Source organism: Chaetodon auriga, chromosome 21 (genome assembly GCF_051107435.1).
Source record: "Chaetodon auriga isolate fChaAug3 chromosome 21, fChaAug3.hap1, whole genome shotgun sequence".
NCBI classification, from domain to species: domain Eukaryota; kingdom Metazoa; phylum Chordata; class Actinopteri; order Chaetodontiformes; family Chaetodontidae; genus Chaetodon; species Chaetodon auriga.
The window spans coordinates 8,910,827-8,925,899 of NC_135094.1; the positions used below are offsets into that span (position 1 = coordinate 8,910,827).

General features: G+C 44.4%; 1 protein-coding gene across 1 annotated transcript; it reads right to left on the reverse strand.

Annotated features, from left to right (window-relative positions):
- Positions 1-537: 537 nt before the first annotated feature.
- Positions 538-12,834, reverse strand: dlec1 (DLEC1 cilia and flagella associated protein). Its single transcript, XM_076761639.1, has 38 exons — positions 12,707-12,834; positions 12,446-12,586; positions 12,185-12,341; positions 11,922-12,035; positions 11,651-11,835; positions 11,181-11,389; positions 10,013-10,097; positions 9,825-9,912; positions 9,345-9,518; positions 9,104-9,240; positions 8,909-9,001; positions 8,474-8,564; positions 8,212-8,374; positions 7,647-7,839; positions 7,447-7,523; positions 7,160-7,322; positions 6,951-7,047; positions 6,674-6,804; positions 6,418-6,567; positions 6,200-6,330; positions 5,916-6,066; positions 5,682-5,798; positions 5,434-5,555; positions 5,148-5,333; positions 5,000-5,067; positions 4,766-4,917; positions 4,526-4,641; positions 4,364-4,434; positions 3,712-3,932; positions 3,401-3,559; positions 3,185-3,307; positions 2,975-3,069; positions 2,731-2,818; positions 2,404-2,601; positions 2,010-2,171; positions 1,752-1,902; positions 1,159-1,276; positions 538-1,061 (listed from the first exon to the last, which is right to left on the reverse strand). The coding sequence occupies exons 1-38, from the start codon at positions 12,788-12,790 to the stop codon at positions 932-934; spliced, it is 5,091 nt and encodes a 1,696-aa protein (XP_076617754.1). The 5' UTR covers positions 12,791-12,834; the 3' UTR covers positions 538-931.
- Between the last annotated feature and the right edge of the window lie 2,239 nt (positions 12,835-15,073).

Below are 15,073 nucleotides of genomic sequence, written 5' to 3' on the forward strand. Positions count from 1 at the left end.
GCTAAAAGGGTCGTCTAGAAAAATCTATTTCCCCCTCAGGGCGAACTGTGGCTGCTATCGACTTGTTGGAAATCAATGAGGCCTTTGGCAGTCAAGTTCAGACCTAAAAATACCGGGGAAGTTATTTCTTTTCACAGATCAAATTTTACAGTAAATGATGGATTTCCTGTGGGTAAAGCTGAGATTCCCTGTGGTGAATCCCAAGAGAGGCGCCATCGCTGTTAGTCATCCTCTCCACTGCCTTTCGGGTGATAACGACTCAACAAGCACGTACACAGAAGGCTTTTGCGAACAGCCACAGAACTGCTGTTCATTTTTTTAGAGAAATACAAGCCTCATTCGACCCACCACAAAAATGCATCCAGGATCAATGGTCAAACAGGCTTTCCTCGTATCCACCTCCTGTGGTTTCCTGCTCTGGGGCTGGAAGAGGACCTGCTGCTGATTCCAGTTCTCTGACTGTCGGACAAAACTAGAAATGAAGATTTGTTACTGCGCTGACGAAGAGTGGTTTGAAAAATCAGAGTGAAAGAGTTTGGTGGTTCATTAAATATGTATTTTGCAGAGAAATTGTGCAGCTAATGCTGATGAACCTGAGGTGTAAATACCTCTTTGTAACATCTACTTAAAACAGCAGGTGTTTAAGTGATTTGAATTGCAGGTGTCATATCAACTCATTAATAACGCAGTACATGAATCCATCATTTATATGTAAACAGAGTCTGGGAATTAAGTGAGGATCTTGTGAATATCTGCTGTAAATGAAGTCCCAACACATCTTTAGGTTCTATCTTTACAATTCAAGATCATTAAATGAGCTTTGGTGCTGTAAGTCCCGACAGGTTAGGCTTTAGATTTATTTACATTCCTACAAAAAGCTGACTTGAGGAGAGCAGGTTAAATAGCAGGTGATGATTGTTTGACTGCGATGTCATGAGGACATGTTCAGGCTAGACCTGTACACTTCATCAAAGGATCCTGTTCCCTGGAGCTGCAGCGTGAGGGGGGTCTTCACCAGAGGAGACCGGATTACCACAGCGGCCCTGAACTCTCCGCCCCCGCTGCAACAAATAACATGTAAAGATATGAAACATGTTAATATTTGTTTCCTTGTGTGATCTTATCTGCCTGTGTGACACTGTAACGGTGGTTTGTTACATGGGAGTGAAGCTGATCTGGAGACACTGGCTGCAGCTGCTGACGTGGAGCTCCTTGGACCTGAGAAGCCCAAAGTCTGGAGTCACTCTGAACACATGGGAGTCTCCTTCATCCGACTCTACACCCACACACACACACACACACACACACACACACCCACACACACACACACACACACACACACACACACATACAGTATGACACACAGGCCCGTAGGTCAATTACAGGAAATATGACTCATAATTGACACTATGGGTATCATTTTTGGTGTGACATCATGGACATAACTCTTGACAGTGCAGCTATTACTGCATAGCAGAAGTCAATGATTTTCTCATTATATTATATTTAACTGAGTTTGGAAAAGCTCCAAACTGGTTATAATAAGGAAGAAGAGTCTGACACCTTCCTACTGCTACAGAAAATATTTAAATAAAATAAAAATATATATAAAAACTGCCATTCCAAGGTGCTGTAGGTGTAAATGATTGCATAATTCCAGCTAGTATAGCCAAACTGTTCCTGCATTAAAGGTCTGAACAGACCTCAGAGCCAGTGTGTGAGCACTGAAGTGGATGCAGTTCAGTACTTACCTATAACTGATCTCCAGTAAGTGTGGGCTCCATAGCCGAACAGGCTGACTTCTACTGTCTGTGTGAGCCCCACATAGCAGAACCCAAAGTCAATGCTGTCAGTGGACAGACGCATCGTAGCAAGATCCAAGTGGGCACGGAGAGGCACCGTCTGCACAGAGACAGGAAATGAACTTTGTGGCTGTTTTGAAGTTACCTTCAGGTCATCATTTTTCTCCATTTATACACTCATCTCAGACATTCGCCACAGTCTCTGACCTGCAGGCTGTTGTTGCTGAAGTGAATCTGGAGGTTTTGCTGGAAACTCAGCTTCCTCTGCCCACTCGGGCTGTGGATCAGCATCACCCCAGGTGGGACGTCCTCATCCGCCTGGTCTGCGTGGTCCAGAAGGGACAGGGAGCAGTGGAAGGCCACCTTTACCTGGTAGTTACAGAAAGAAGTACAACAACAAGGTAAAATACCTGACCCTGACTAGCAATCACCACAGCTTCATCCAAATCACTCATTAACTGTACACATTACCAGTTATCTACTGTTACTGTTACGCACTGAATATAACATTAAATACCCAAAAAGTATGTCACTTAGTCAACGGTCATCAGGAATCACTGGTATACATCGTCCAGAACATGACAGCCTCTCCTCGTCTCACCTGCACGCTGTGTTGGGGCTGCAGCACCACAGACTGACTGTCACCAGTGGGCGGGTTGCTGGAGTTGCTGGTCCGGGCTCTGGGCTGCGGCTTGAGAACTGAAAATGGAGGTTGAGTCCCCAGTCGGAAGTGCACGAGCATTTCTGAGCTGTTTTTCAGCTGAAGGGTCCGTGTGATGTCAAATTCACGCACTACCAGCTGCAGAGCAAAACAACCACAAGAACGACCACCGAGCATCAGAAATACTGCACACGCCTGGGATCAATACCTCATGCGTGCAACTCAGTGTGTCACTGCTGATTATTGTTGTAGATTTCTCAGACAAACCTCCTTCCCTGATTCTTCCCTCAGTAAGTCACCGGCTGAGGCACGAAACTCCAGCACCCCCCCGTCCTCCTCCATCTGCACTAACAGCCTGCAGCAGCAGGGAGCCAAGAGGAAGATATGCAACTTAATCAGACCACCTCCGAGCTCCTCTTGCCTAACCTCAGCTAATTTTAATTTAAGAAACATAAATTGAGTTGGATGCATTGGTTTTGGGGACATAAATAGTGTGAATGTAATTGCTTACACTGCAGGCTTAACGACTGCAAGTAGATCCATTCTGACAGGCTCCAAATCCAAACCCTGAGCTCTTCCAGCTTTACCCGGGACACAGGCAGCCATCTGTAAACACACACAGCACGATAATAAGGGAATTTAGGGTGCATCAGTCATCTACTGTTTGCCTCTTGCAGGATCTGAAATTGAAATTCACTGTTTAGTGTACTGAGCATGTTACCTCGGAGTCTAGACTCATGAAGCCCAGAGCCAAGCCCACACATCTGGACTCAGAAACTGACTCAGAAAGGGTCAAAGGAGTGAAAGATACGTGGATTGTGCCGCTGCCCTTCGCCGGAATCACCTGGAGATTAACACCAGACGGAAATTATCACATTGTTCATATGGATGAGAGCAGAGTTTAAATGATAACATGGCTAAAATCCAATCGACATACTATTTGCTGAGGTGTGATGCAGTATGGGTAATCTGAGAGGTTGCCGACATGAGGTCTGATGTGGACAGAGAACAGTTTTTTCTTTGCAGGACAGGGATAAAGACAGGCATCCTCTTCCTCACAGACATCTTCAGATATATATTCCTCTCCTTCCTCATCCTGAAATCAACAGATTGAAGTTTAAAGCCAGTGAAAGAATAAAATGTGCATTTCTTACTGGCATCGCAGCCATAATAATTTCCCAGTGGCACCGTCATGAAAGCCGTTAAAGTTTATGCTTGTGTATCTGTGCTGTGATGTTAAATGCTCACAGTTATGCTTTGGAAAGAGGCGCTCGTTCCCTCAGAGCCTGGGGTCCCGTTTCTGTCCCATCCTGTTTGAACGCTCCCATCAGAAATCCTTAATGCTCCACTCAACACCTCATTGCCGTCAGCATCTTTAAGTGGAAAAGCGTCTCCATATGCCACCACAACATCCACCAGTTTACGGTCATTCGGCTCTACGTTATATGTTTCCCAGTCCAGGCGAATATCTGGCAGCGTATAAAGATTCAGATTAGATAACTTATTAAACCTCAGAGGGGGGAACTCGTTTGGTCGCTCATACACAGTGACAAATGAGAAAAAAGAGTCAGAGAGGTCACAGCAGACTGCATTAGTGAGATGAACACACACATATTCCAAGAGCAAGAGTAGATCAGAAATGCGCCTTCCCACTAAATTAAAATACAATAATTCATATGAAAGGAGCAAAAGAGGCAAATATCACATCATTCTTTAGTATCACAGCTGTGGCCGCTAAAAACCTCATACACACTTGTGAGGCTCACACCAAACGGCGTGACCTTCAAACTGAAGTGGGGTAATTTCCTCCAATGAATGAATCGGGAGTCAAAACAGGCTGACTGACAGAAGCAGCCGTTTTCATGCATTTGCTGAACCTGTTTTTTATGGCTATACTTACCAAACATGGTGGGATTGTTGATGCGAAGAGAACGAGACACTGTGTCACCTCCAGATACATGAGTGCCAAACCTAATGATGCAAACAGGAAATGTCACACACCATGCTGAATAATATACTACAGACGGCGGATTGAACTGGAGACTGAGACAGTGGAACAGACTGTATAATCGGTCCCTGGTTCTGGCCATCTGGACGTGGGCCTGTCATTTGGAAGTAGAGTGGGCAGCCTCTCGCTGTCATCTGCATGGGAATGAGCATGGTCTCAAGGTCCCCCACCTGCAGGAGGAAAATTAGATTTCAACATTATTCATCAGAGAACGCATGTGTGAAAATCCATTCTTGTGATCTGCTCGTTTACAATCCTGAAGTATCTGTTACGCCCCGTCACATGGCATCATACTTTGCATATGAGGTGATCTCTGTATTCGCCCCACATGTCAGCGTAGGCGGTGACATCCACGGTCTGGGTCTCGAAAGGTCCCAGCACCCCGGTGTCTGGTAAAACAAAGAAAGCTGCACCTTTTCCATGAGCCAGCAGGCTGCTCACAAACTCTGCCAGCAGATACAGAAATGAAGAGTCAGAATCTGCAGCGTGTGTACTCAATCTGCTGACTTTCAAAGTGTGTACACTCACCCTCATGTGCTTTTTCCTCTATTTTCTTAGCTTGGGCTGAGTGAAGTGGCCTCTTAATGTATGTGAATCTGCGATTTGAAATGCAGTCCGTGTCATATCTGCAGTACAGAAGAGTGATTATTTGATCCATTATTCAGAGCTGCCTTACCTTTTCTCTGACTGGCCATCTGGCTTTGAGGCATGGCAGGTGAAATACTCTGCCTCTATGGTGAAAGGGGCAGGGATAGCAGTTTGATTGGTTATCGATAACTGCTTGGTAACGGCCCTCTTCAAACTGACATCATCTCCAAAGTCAAGTAACAGTGTTGAGGGGCTCTCGTTATCTGGAGCAGAGCTAAAGCAAAGAACAGCAGTCGTGTGTTGAGTGGTCACACGTTCGTCTTATTATGCAACAAAACTGGTGCAGCTACAAGATTTCAAGCCAAGGTTACTACCTGACAGTGGGCAGCGAGTAGGACACGCTCAGTTTCTTGGTTTTGGACGTCACGATGCTAAGAACAAGAGGAGAGCTCATACCCTGGACCTCACAGAGAGCAGCCACCTCAGTCAGCTCCAGCTGGACAAAAATACAAACAACATCAAAAGACAATCATCATCCTCCTCCTCCTCCTTCACCCTCACATGCTCACGTGTTTAGAGTCAAATCATGTGAGTTTCTGGTGTGTTAATAAGTGGTACTTACATCAGTGTGAGAGATAAAGTTAACTGTGATCTCCATGCTGGTGTTTGGCCCCAGAGTACCAGAGGAGGGGTCAAAAGTGGCTGCACACAGTTCAGCATGTCTGCCCTGCAGCTGAGCCTGGTGAGGAAAATATAAAGCTCACATCACCAAGCACTATTTTAGGATTAAATCTAACAGAAAAAACTAAGAAGCTAAGAAAGAATTCTCTAAATCTAAAGTGCTAAAAAATTGTACCATCCAGCTGAAGTGTGAGGGCAGCAGGATCTGGTTGAAGAGAGTGATGACTGACTTGGCAGGAACTCCAACGTAGAGTTCAGAGAGGAGCAGCTCACAGTTTAGCAGGCACACCTGAGGACACTGCACATCTGCTCGCACCAACAGGTGACTGCAACGGACACGCAGGTCGTGTTACTTGTTATCAGCGGGAGGCTGTCGCTGAGAAACATCATTGTTGTACGCTCCAGCTGCTTAGAAATACAAAAAGTTTACAACTTAACGTCAGGAGCAGTGAGGTTTACCATCCTGTTCCATCCTCCACTGTCAGCTCCAGCTCTGTTTCATATCGCTGGCAGAAGCGTGGCATAAATACCACATCCACACTGCAGGAGGTCGAGGCGGGCAGCACACCTTGGCGTGGCTCCACCGAGATCTAAGCAACAGAAAATTCATAAAGGTGCAAAAATTCATGTTATTTCTAATCGCAGATGTGTTGCTATTTTAGTCCACTGTTCAGTACCTGTGTGTCTTGGTGCTCCTGCCTCTCCTTCAGCGTCCAGCAGGCCTCCAGCTGGGTGATGTTGGTGAGCAGCAGCGTGATCTGTGTCTGCTCCCCAAGCTTCAGGAGCCCAAAGTCCACAGAGGGCACACTGAGGGTCACTATGGGACCCTATCCAAAAATCATGAGATGAGCAGAAAGAGGTCAAAAAACTATTAATGTGGGATATTCAAGCAAGTTGTGAAGATTTTAGCAATGACGTGTTCATTTGCCTTACCTTAAAAGAGACTTCCACGGCCAAAGTGACGGGCTCGTGATGGTGCTCTATGTGGCAAAGCAGACTGGTCACAACCCTCCCTGGTTTCCCTCCAGTCACAATCAGGTCAAAGTCAAAACACTCGTTCTCCTCTGGACCCAAAAGACAAATCAATCAACGATGAGCCAACGAATCTACTCTGTGAAATGCTCTTCACAATTTATGATGTACAAAGTCAAGTGAGTGTAGTTGAGGGAGGATGTTTCTGTATCATTCGACGTTGTACTGTGTGACACACCTATTCTACCAGCAGAGGGCTCTACTTCAATCATGTGGCTGCTGCTGCTCATCCTCTCCCATTGAAAAAAGATGCAGGTTTTGCTGTGATTCCACATCTGATGCACACGACACATACGAACACCATGAATAACTGTAACTGTGTCAGTCAATGACTTTGATAGAAACAATAAATAGTGGTTAACATAAGCTCAAACTGGCTTAAATAACCTTGAATTGTCTGCGGGTGGATGTGCAAATGAAAATCTCTCCAGGGATCACAATAGCATAGGGCTCCAGTAGGACCTGGTACGGCTCTGTCGACCCCTTGACTTCTATCTCCATAACGATGACATCGCTCACCTTGGACCCAGTGCGCACAGGCTGAAGGACACTACATTTCCACACAAACAGAGACACACACCAACGCTCTGTTAGATTAAAAGTATGCCAAAGGTTTGTTAAATCTGCCGTGTGGTGTCAGAGTTCTCTGTATATGTATTATATATGAACTTTACCCATCGTCACTGGGCTCTGGTGGCAGGTGGGGGACGTCCCTCAGGACTAAGTGACAGACACTGTGGTAATCCTTCAACTTAAGAAAACATTTTGAACATCACATGTTTTTTCTGGCACATAGCGTACTATGAGATGTTTATGACAGCATAAACATAAAGTGATATAATAAACCCTGACTCTTGCTTTCTGTCGTCTGTACCTCTTTTGGACAGAAGGTGAACAGAAACTCTTGCTCCTGGCAGGGGCCCAGAACTCCTGTTAGGGGGCTGACGTGGAAAACATCATCTGTGGCCAGGTGGAACTGGATATGGGAGGGCTCTGGGGTTTCCCCCGGAAGCAGAGGGTGCAGGTTGGGCTTCATGATCTGCCAGTGGAAAGGCAGCTCCAGGTGGCTTCAGCCCCAGAGGCAGAGAGAGAAAGGCAGAGTTATGCAAAGTGATATTTAATGATCCCTGAAGGGAAAATCTCTTTCAACATGTGTGCGGCACGGGGTCAGCGACAGAGCAGCAGCCCTTGTTTTTGCAATGTAGTTAATCAGTGTTTAGTTTCAAACTCGAGGACACTTCAACTATGTGAACGCTGCCAACACTGGGGCTTGAATCCCAGGGGTGTCTCCACTCACCATGTTGTCCTGTGCTAAAAAGAGCACGGATGACGATGGATCATGTTGTTGACAGGCATTAGATTCAAAAAGTTTAAAAAACACAATACTATTTTGTCATTTCATGCTTCGTAGTGATGACATGTGAAGGCGTGAGGCTTACATGTTGTTTCTAATGATGAGGTTTCTCTGTTGCGCAGAGTGAGGGTTACATGGGCTGAAACGGACAAAATGCTCTGCAGTGAGGTCATGCGCCTCTCCCACCACTGCAGGCTCCTTCTGCCCAGATACAGACACAAGCTCGAGTGCAATCAGCTGGCCCTCACCTGGGAAACACACAGATTATAGAGAACACACAGAGGGTTATCATCCCAATAAGTACATTAAAGCATATTTAGTTTTTTCATAGAATAAGTTCTGATCACCTTCAATGGAAACGTCTTTCACCTGGCAGTTGTCACACACAACAGTGAAAACCTGACAGCACTTCTCAGCAGTGGTTGGAAAGAAAACCACCTGCAAACACACACACACACACACACACACACACACACACACACACACACACACACACACACACACACACACACGAAACATACAGGGGATTCATAACGAATGAATTTCTACACACACACTTTCACCTTCGTCATCCTCACAGAAGTGAAACCTATGCAGGAAAAAACAAGAAGTATACGAAGAAGCTTTTAAATCATTTTAACTGGATGCACTGCATTGTAAATACATAAATCTCAGTGAGCAGCACTGGTACCAAATGTGGCCTTAATCCTGTCAAATAACAAATATATGTGAGGGACGACATCTTTTTTCTATTTGCTTTAAATTGACCACAACAGACTCACCTCCACTACAGTGGCTTCTCCTGGCTGCAGCACAAAAAGAGACGGGCTCACCGCAAAGGGTGGCTGCTCACAAAAGAAAGTTCTTGCCACAGTCTATATAAAGAAAGAAAAAGAGGACCTGTCAAGCACATGCATGACACCTTTTTTAACAACAAAAACACAAATATCTATCTCATGTGTCAGAGAGGTTTGTACCCGAAGGTTCGAGGCAGGCCACTGGCTCTTGGGGATAATGCAGAAAGTCCCAGCGCTGAGGCCAACGTTTTGGCAAAGGAACTCAACAAACTTTACTCCTCCAATCAGACAGTAACCACAGTCCAGAACTCTTGGTACTGCACGATAATTAAGGGGAGATATATGAAAAATGCATGACCAAATAAAGTGCACAGGTGAGCATAGTAACAACATACGGTTGGTTGATTATAATGAGACTTACATGTGAGTATGGGAGGGGGTCGTCTGGCTGCGATGGGCACCACAAGCAGGTGTTCAGCCTGGGTCTCCACCACAATGAAGTCCTCATAGTCCCCCAGAGAGTCTGGAGCGAAGCGCACTGTGTACTTACAGCTCATCCCTGGGGCGACAACGCCACCCTCACCAGGGAACCTCCCTGCCAAAACATATCTGAAGATTAATCCCCCACCTTAGATTGATTGTACAAACATAATTCTCCACATTCATCCTGTGATACTCCAGTGTTTGATCCAGTAGGTGGTGCTGGTGTTCACAGACAGGGTTGCAACAGCTAAACAGAAAGGCCAAAAAACACCAATGGCATTCCAGAGATTTATGAGTTTATTTGTCAAAACCTTCTGGCATTCCTTTTCCATGCAGTCACTGATGATTTCCTCACTAACAACAGGAAAAGATATAAGGAGGCCGTTATCAGCCAATCAGAACAAAGGGAAGAGCTCACCCAGGCCAATAGAGAAGTAAGGAGTGGTAGGAGGGATGACTCGGACGTGGCGGCTCGCAGAAGTCAAGTTTTTCAGCTCCAGCGTTGTCTAGGACAGGACAGGACACGTTACTGCACAACATCTCACAGACAAACAGTTTGTAGTTTCAATGTTCTGAAGTTTCCTCCAGTATGTCGCTGAAACGTACCTCATAAACATGTCCCACACTGTAGTGAGTGAAAACCACCACCAAAGGCTTTGCTAGGAAGACTGGGACAGGATCATCAGTGGAGCTTTCAGGGAGAGAGAGCACAAACAAAACACCTGATTATTCTGCCTGTTCAAAGTAAATACAGTTTGACCGGAAGTGGAGAGCTGGGTGACAAGTTAACACTGCCAGCATTGAATTATACATCTGCAAAACCACAATGCAAACATGTCAGATTTTGCCTTCTTCACCTGCCAAAGAACAGCCACCCTTTGCCCTCTGGTTGGATCAAAGCTTGAGCTGCACTGGTGTGAGTGAAGTAGGACAGGTTCTTGTTAAAGGATGCTTTAAACCAAAATCCTGTAGCTAACTTTCCTGACCACTGAACCCTCCTGCTGACCCAATGTATGAGTGTGCGTATTAAGTACAAATGTACAGTGAATAGAATGATGCACCGATGCACAAACATAAATGTGGCAGCACACGCCTTTACGAATACAGCAAAAGCCAAAATGTTAAGAACTGCACAGTTGCCACACTCACCACACGCTTGAGGTAGATCTTGCTGACAAAAAGGCAGCCAAATAGTAAACAATATCCTCCCACTGAGTTTGTAACCACAGGCAATATGTGAGCCAGCCTGTCTTTTTTTAGACACACCTGGCTCTCACGGCAGGATGTATCTTGTTTCACATTCAGAGGGGCTAAGAGTCTGTATGCAAGTACTATGTGACCCAGGCCTGCCGTGATTAAGGATGTAATGTGCCAGGCAGATGGAAAAACCAGAGATTTGTTTAAAACCATTTGTGGGAAAATCAGCTGATTGTGCTAGGTCGAATGAATTATGCGGGAACTATCCATGAAGATGTTGGGACTCAGAGCTGCCGAGGGCTCACAGTGTCTAAGCCTCACACTGTGACTGCAAGCTTGAAACAAAACATTTCTACCCACAATATGCAACGACAGTTTTCAAGGCCTTAATGTTTTCTTTTGTTATAACTTCACAGTTGGTATAACACGTACATCATTATACCTGAAATACCACTAATAAAACCCACTATGTCAATCCACTGCCATTACACAGTATATTTGCTGCCCTTTGACAAAATGATGAGCATTTACTGTGAAATGATGAAGAGGCCCTTCATACTCAACAGATCCCAGGTACCTTTTCTCCACCATCCCTCCACCCTCCTTGTCCACGCTGGTTCTGGGCTGGATGAGCAATCTGCCACCCTGTTGTGCATTCGGCGGAAGGAAGCGAGGGTTGCGTAGGAAGCTCTGTCGATCTTTCAGCTTCTGAAGCTTCTCCCATCCCTCCGCCCGGTCCTTTGCGCTTGGCTTATCCTTCCACTTTGGTCTGGGTTTGGTCTGGTTCTGTTTCTGAAACATGCAGATAGATTTTAATGATGTTTTCTATCTAATATTTAAAGTACATTGATGTAATCAAGTCTCCCTCCTTCCAAGAGGAAGTCAAGATTTACATCATTACTTTGAGTAACGTTCCTTTTATGTTCTGCCTTGAGTCTTTTGTTTCAGCTGATCTACTCATATTACTTACAAACATTAGTGTTTTGGATTCTATTAGGGAAAAGAAAACACTGGAAATTCATAAATTATGAGCTTAAGGCTCCTCACTTCACTGGGAGTTTTCTTCCTCTTCGAGGTATCTGAGCTGGATTCAAACGTCAGGCTGAGAGCTGACTCATTCATTTCTAGCACCGTCTTTTCTGGACTGGGAGTTATAGTATAACCATCGTCCTGGGGCTCCCTGGACACGTGCATGGTGGAGGCGATGGTGGGTTTGGCAGGATTCCATTTCACTAACAGGAAGAGGAAAAGTGAAATATCAAGCCAAAGCACACCGGTCATTAATAATTTAAGATGAATCCCAAAGAGGATCACGTACCTGCTGCTGGTGCTTTCACCTGTGTTTTTTGTGTAGTTAAGTAGTCCGGGGGGGAAATCAGGTTGTTCATTTTGAGAAGATCACTGTCTACACACCAGGAAAAGGCTGATTTCACTGAAAATAGACAAGAGACATACTGAATTAAGATGTCAAAACACCTCCGGTATATTCAAAGTAAACATGCCTGTGCTTCAGTAAAACAGCACAACACTTTTCAGCAGTGTAACACATTATATCAATTCATGCCGATGAGCCCATCTCACCTGTAGGGAGGCCCTGCCGATCATAGCACTCTCCCACCTCCTCTTTCATTCTCTCATAGGCCTGGCTTTCTGTGGCTGCAGCCCGAGCTCTGGCCTCGATAATATGACCCTCCAGCATGTCGGCCTCTTTTATACGCTGGCTGTATTCAGAATGAGCCTAGGTGAAAAAAAAGAAAGCATGAGAGTAACACAGATTTATATGATTGTCATATTTGCACGCAGCACAGCTTTGCACTGTTAGCGACAGTGCTGTCATCCTACCTGTTGAAGCTCTTCAACATATCTGTCATGGTAGCTGCTTCGTCCATTCTTCGTCTTGATGAGGTTGGACAAAGTGTCTTTCCCAATGACGTCTTTTGTGTACAAGTCTTTAAAAATACTTGCTAACACGTGAGAAATATCCTAATGTAAAAGAAAAAGAGGGTTTTATAACGTGATGTCATCTTGCTTGATGTTTAGTGGTTATTTAGTGACTTAAATTAAGTGTTTCATGGCCATACCACCCAGACAGGTGTTCATTACCTGTGATTTTCCTGATGCGGGTCTGTGACTGTTCACAGGCGGTTCAGGCCGCGATGTTTTTCTCGTCTCTGGTTCTTCCAGCATGGTGCAGAAACACTGAGCCTCTCACTCACGTAGCAAACGTTAAATGTTTCATTTGCTGAACAGACGTTATGCTAACGAGTTAGCGTAAGTGAGCTAAATTTACAAGAACTTCAAGTTTATTAGCACGTAAAGTCAACGTCAAAACAGAGACAGACAAGAAGAGTTACCAAGAAGAGTTAAATAATTCAGCCAAAGCTGTGGCTAAAAGTTAGTTTTGGTGAAGTCCTTCACTGAGCGCTGCTCTTCCGCATATTATTTGTGTACATACGGTTACCGTGGCGACAGTCCAACGCACATGCGCAGTGTTGTTGAGCAGCTGTCTTGTGCTGCAGAGGCGGTCAGCTCGCCTTCTAACTGGACAAGATAATAGCCAAAATTTGTGTTTTTGAGTTCAGTACAGGTACACAACACCATATAAAACTAAATAAATACATTAATTTACCACTGGGATTTTACGCAGCAAAAATATCAACTGGAGAGGAAGGATGAATAACAAGGTCTTACTTTTAAGACCTTCCTTAAAAATAAAGCGAGTCGGAAACAAGGACATCTGGCTATAGATGTTTTGCATGTTTTTTTTTTTTTTTTTTTTTTAACGTTCATGCTTTTTTGATTTGTTCTTTATTTTTGTCCTAATTATTATGTTTTTCTTACTCTTTCCAAAGTGTACTCGTGCTGCTGCCTGCCTTGGCCAGGACACTCTCGAGGCAGAGACTCGCTCCTGATAAAAGCTAAATGAAATGAAAGGTTAAATAAAATACATTTCCTTGCTGTCTTAAAATCTAAATTAAAAAATTAAAAGACTGATGGCTCTAATGTAAAAGTTGAACTTCAGACAATAACGTCATTAAATAACTTGAACCTATCAATTGTCCTCTGCAGCAGTATTTATCCTGTCAGTAGAGAAGCTATGATATACATTTTTAGATATATATTTTTCAACAAGCTTTTTCAAGCTGAAAATGATAAATACACGGTGCACAGAGTTAAAGATTAAAGATTAATGAATTTCACTGAATTAGAATCATTTCATTAATAAGCTTTTCCTAATTTTCTGCAGCATTTTCTTCCTCTCACATTGAACCATGAGCCAGACGACTTCATGAGGCCAGATGCAACATGTCAATTACACAGTCACACCCACATACTGTGCTGTCACATGAGGTGTGTCTGTGTGGTGTGTGCGATTTTTTGCATGAAGCAACCTAGAAAGAGTGTTAGGCTTCCCTTGTACAATGCAGAGGTACAAACAGATACTGGAAAGGCTCATGTTAGGATGGTTTCAGCGCATTGTGTCATGCAAAGTCTTGCTGAGCTTTATGCAAAAAAGTCTGGTTGATGTAACAACCGATGCTTTTGAAATACATGGTTAAGTTTCTTTGTTTAGGAGGCCAAGATACCCAAAATCTAAACACCCAAAACAAAACCCTTGACTGTGCTGATCAGCTCATGCGGTGCTCAAGTGGGATCTCAAAGAGGCAATTGTTGAGCTCGCTTCGTAGGGCCTCGTGGTTTGCCAGACAGAGCTGTGTATTTTTTCACAAGACTTGCCTCAGCGTGAGAGTTCATAGGACAGAACAAGCTGGCAGACATTGATAATAGAGAGCACAAAGAGGGATCTGTCCATGCCCTCATATATTACATTCTAACAATGTGCATCCAGTACACAAACACTACTTTCCTACTACGACTGCCTCATCCTGCCAGATTCGTGATGCTAACAAGAAAAGAATTCCAAGACCCCTTTTATAATTCGCCAGTGTCCAGAAAGAGCGTTTATGTGTTCACAAGAGATGAGCTAGGCATGCATGACAAGCGAAACCTGCTCATTTAGCTTTGATTTGTTGCTTTAGCACATATTTCTGTTTGAATCAACACTCAGCCAAACACTGTGCTGAGATGTCTACTCAGGATTGGTGCCTTCAGCTGCTATCAGCAGACCTAGATTGGGTAAAGACCTCAGGTATTTCAATAATGATGACTACACACATGGAGTGACGTGAAGTGTTGTTACTCCCAACATTAACTGTGCTGTGTATAAAGGTAGAGGGGCGAGGCAACAGTACACTTCAGACTCTAAATGGCAGGTCTGTGCTAGACGAAGGCAACACCCTAAATGAATCAAATCACACTCTTGGTGCCCAAATGCCACAAAACAATCACAACACTGAGTGAAGGCACATAGAGAAAAGCCTCCATAAAACATTATCTTATCAAGGTTTACACTGGACCTTGTGCAAGTGCTTGTTTCCAGTTTATTGTCAATTTCCACCCAAAGTTGTG

Bases quoted from the DNA above. Each gene is read 5' to 3' on its own strand.
- dlec1 (XM_076761639.1), bottom strand. From the start codon at position 12,790: ATGCTGGAAGAACCAGAGACGAGAAAAACATCGCGGCCTGAACCGCCT. The intron at 6,331-6,417 runs GTACTGAACAGT...TCTGTTGCTTAG, and splicing joins AGGAGCACCAAGACACACAG to ATCTCGGTGGAGCCACGCCA. The intron at 4,435-4,525 runs GTCTGTTCCACT...TTGCATCATTAG, and splicing joins AACCAGGGACCGATTATACA to GTTTGGCACTCATGTATCTG.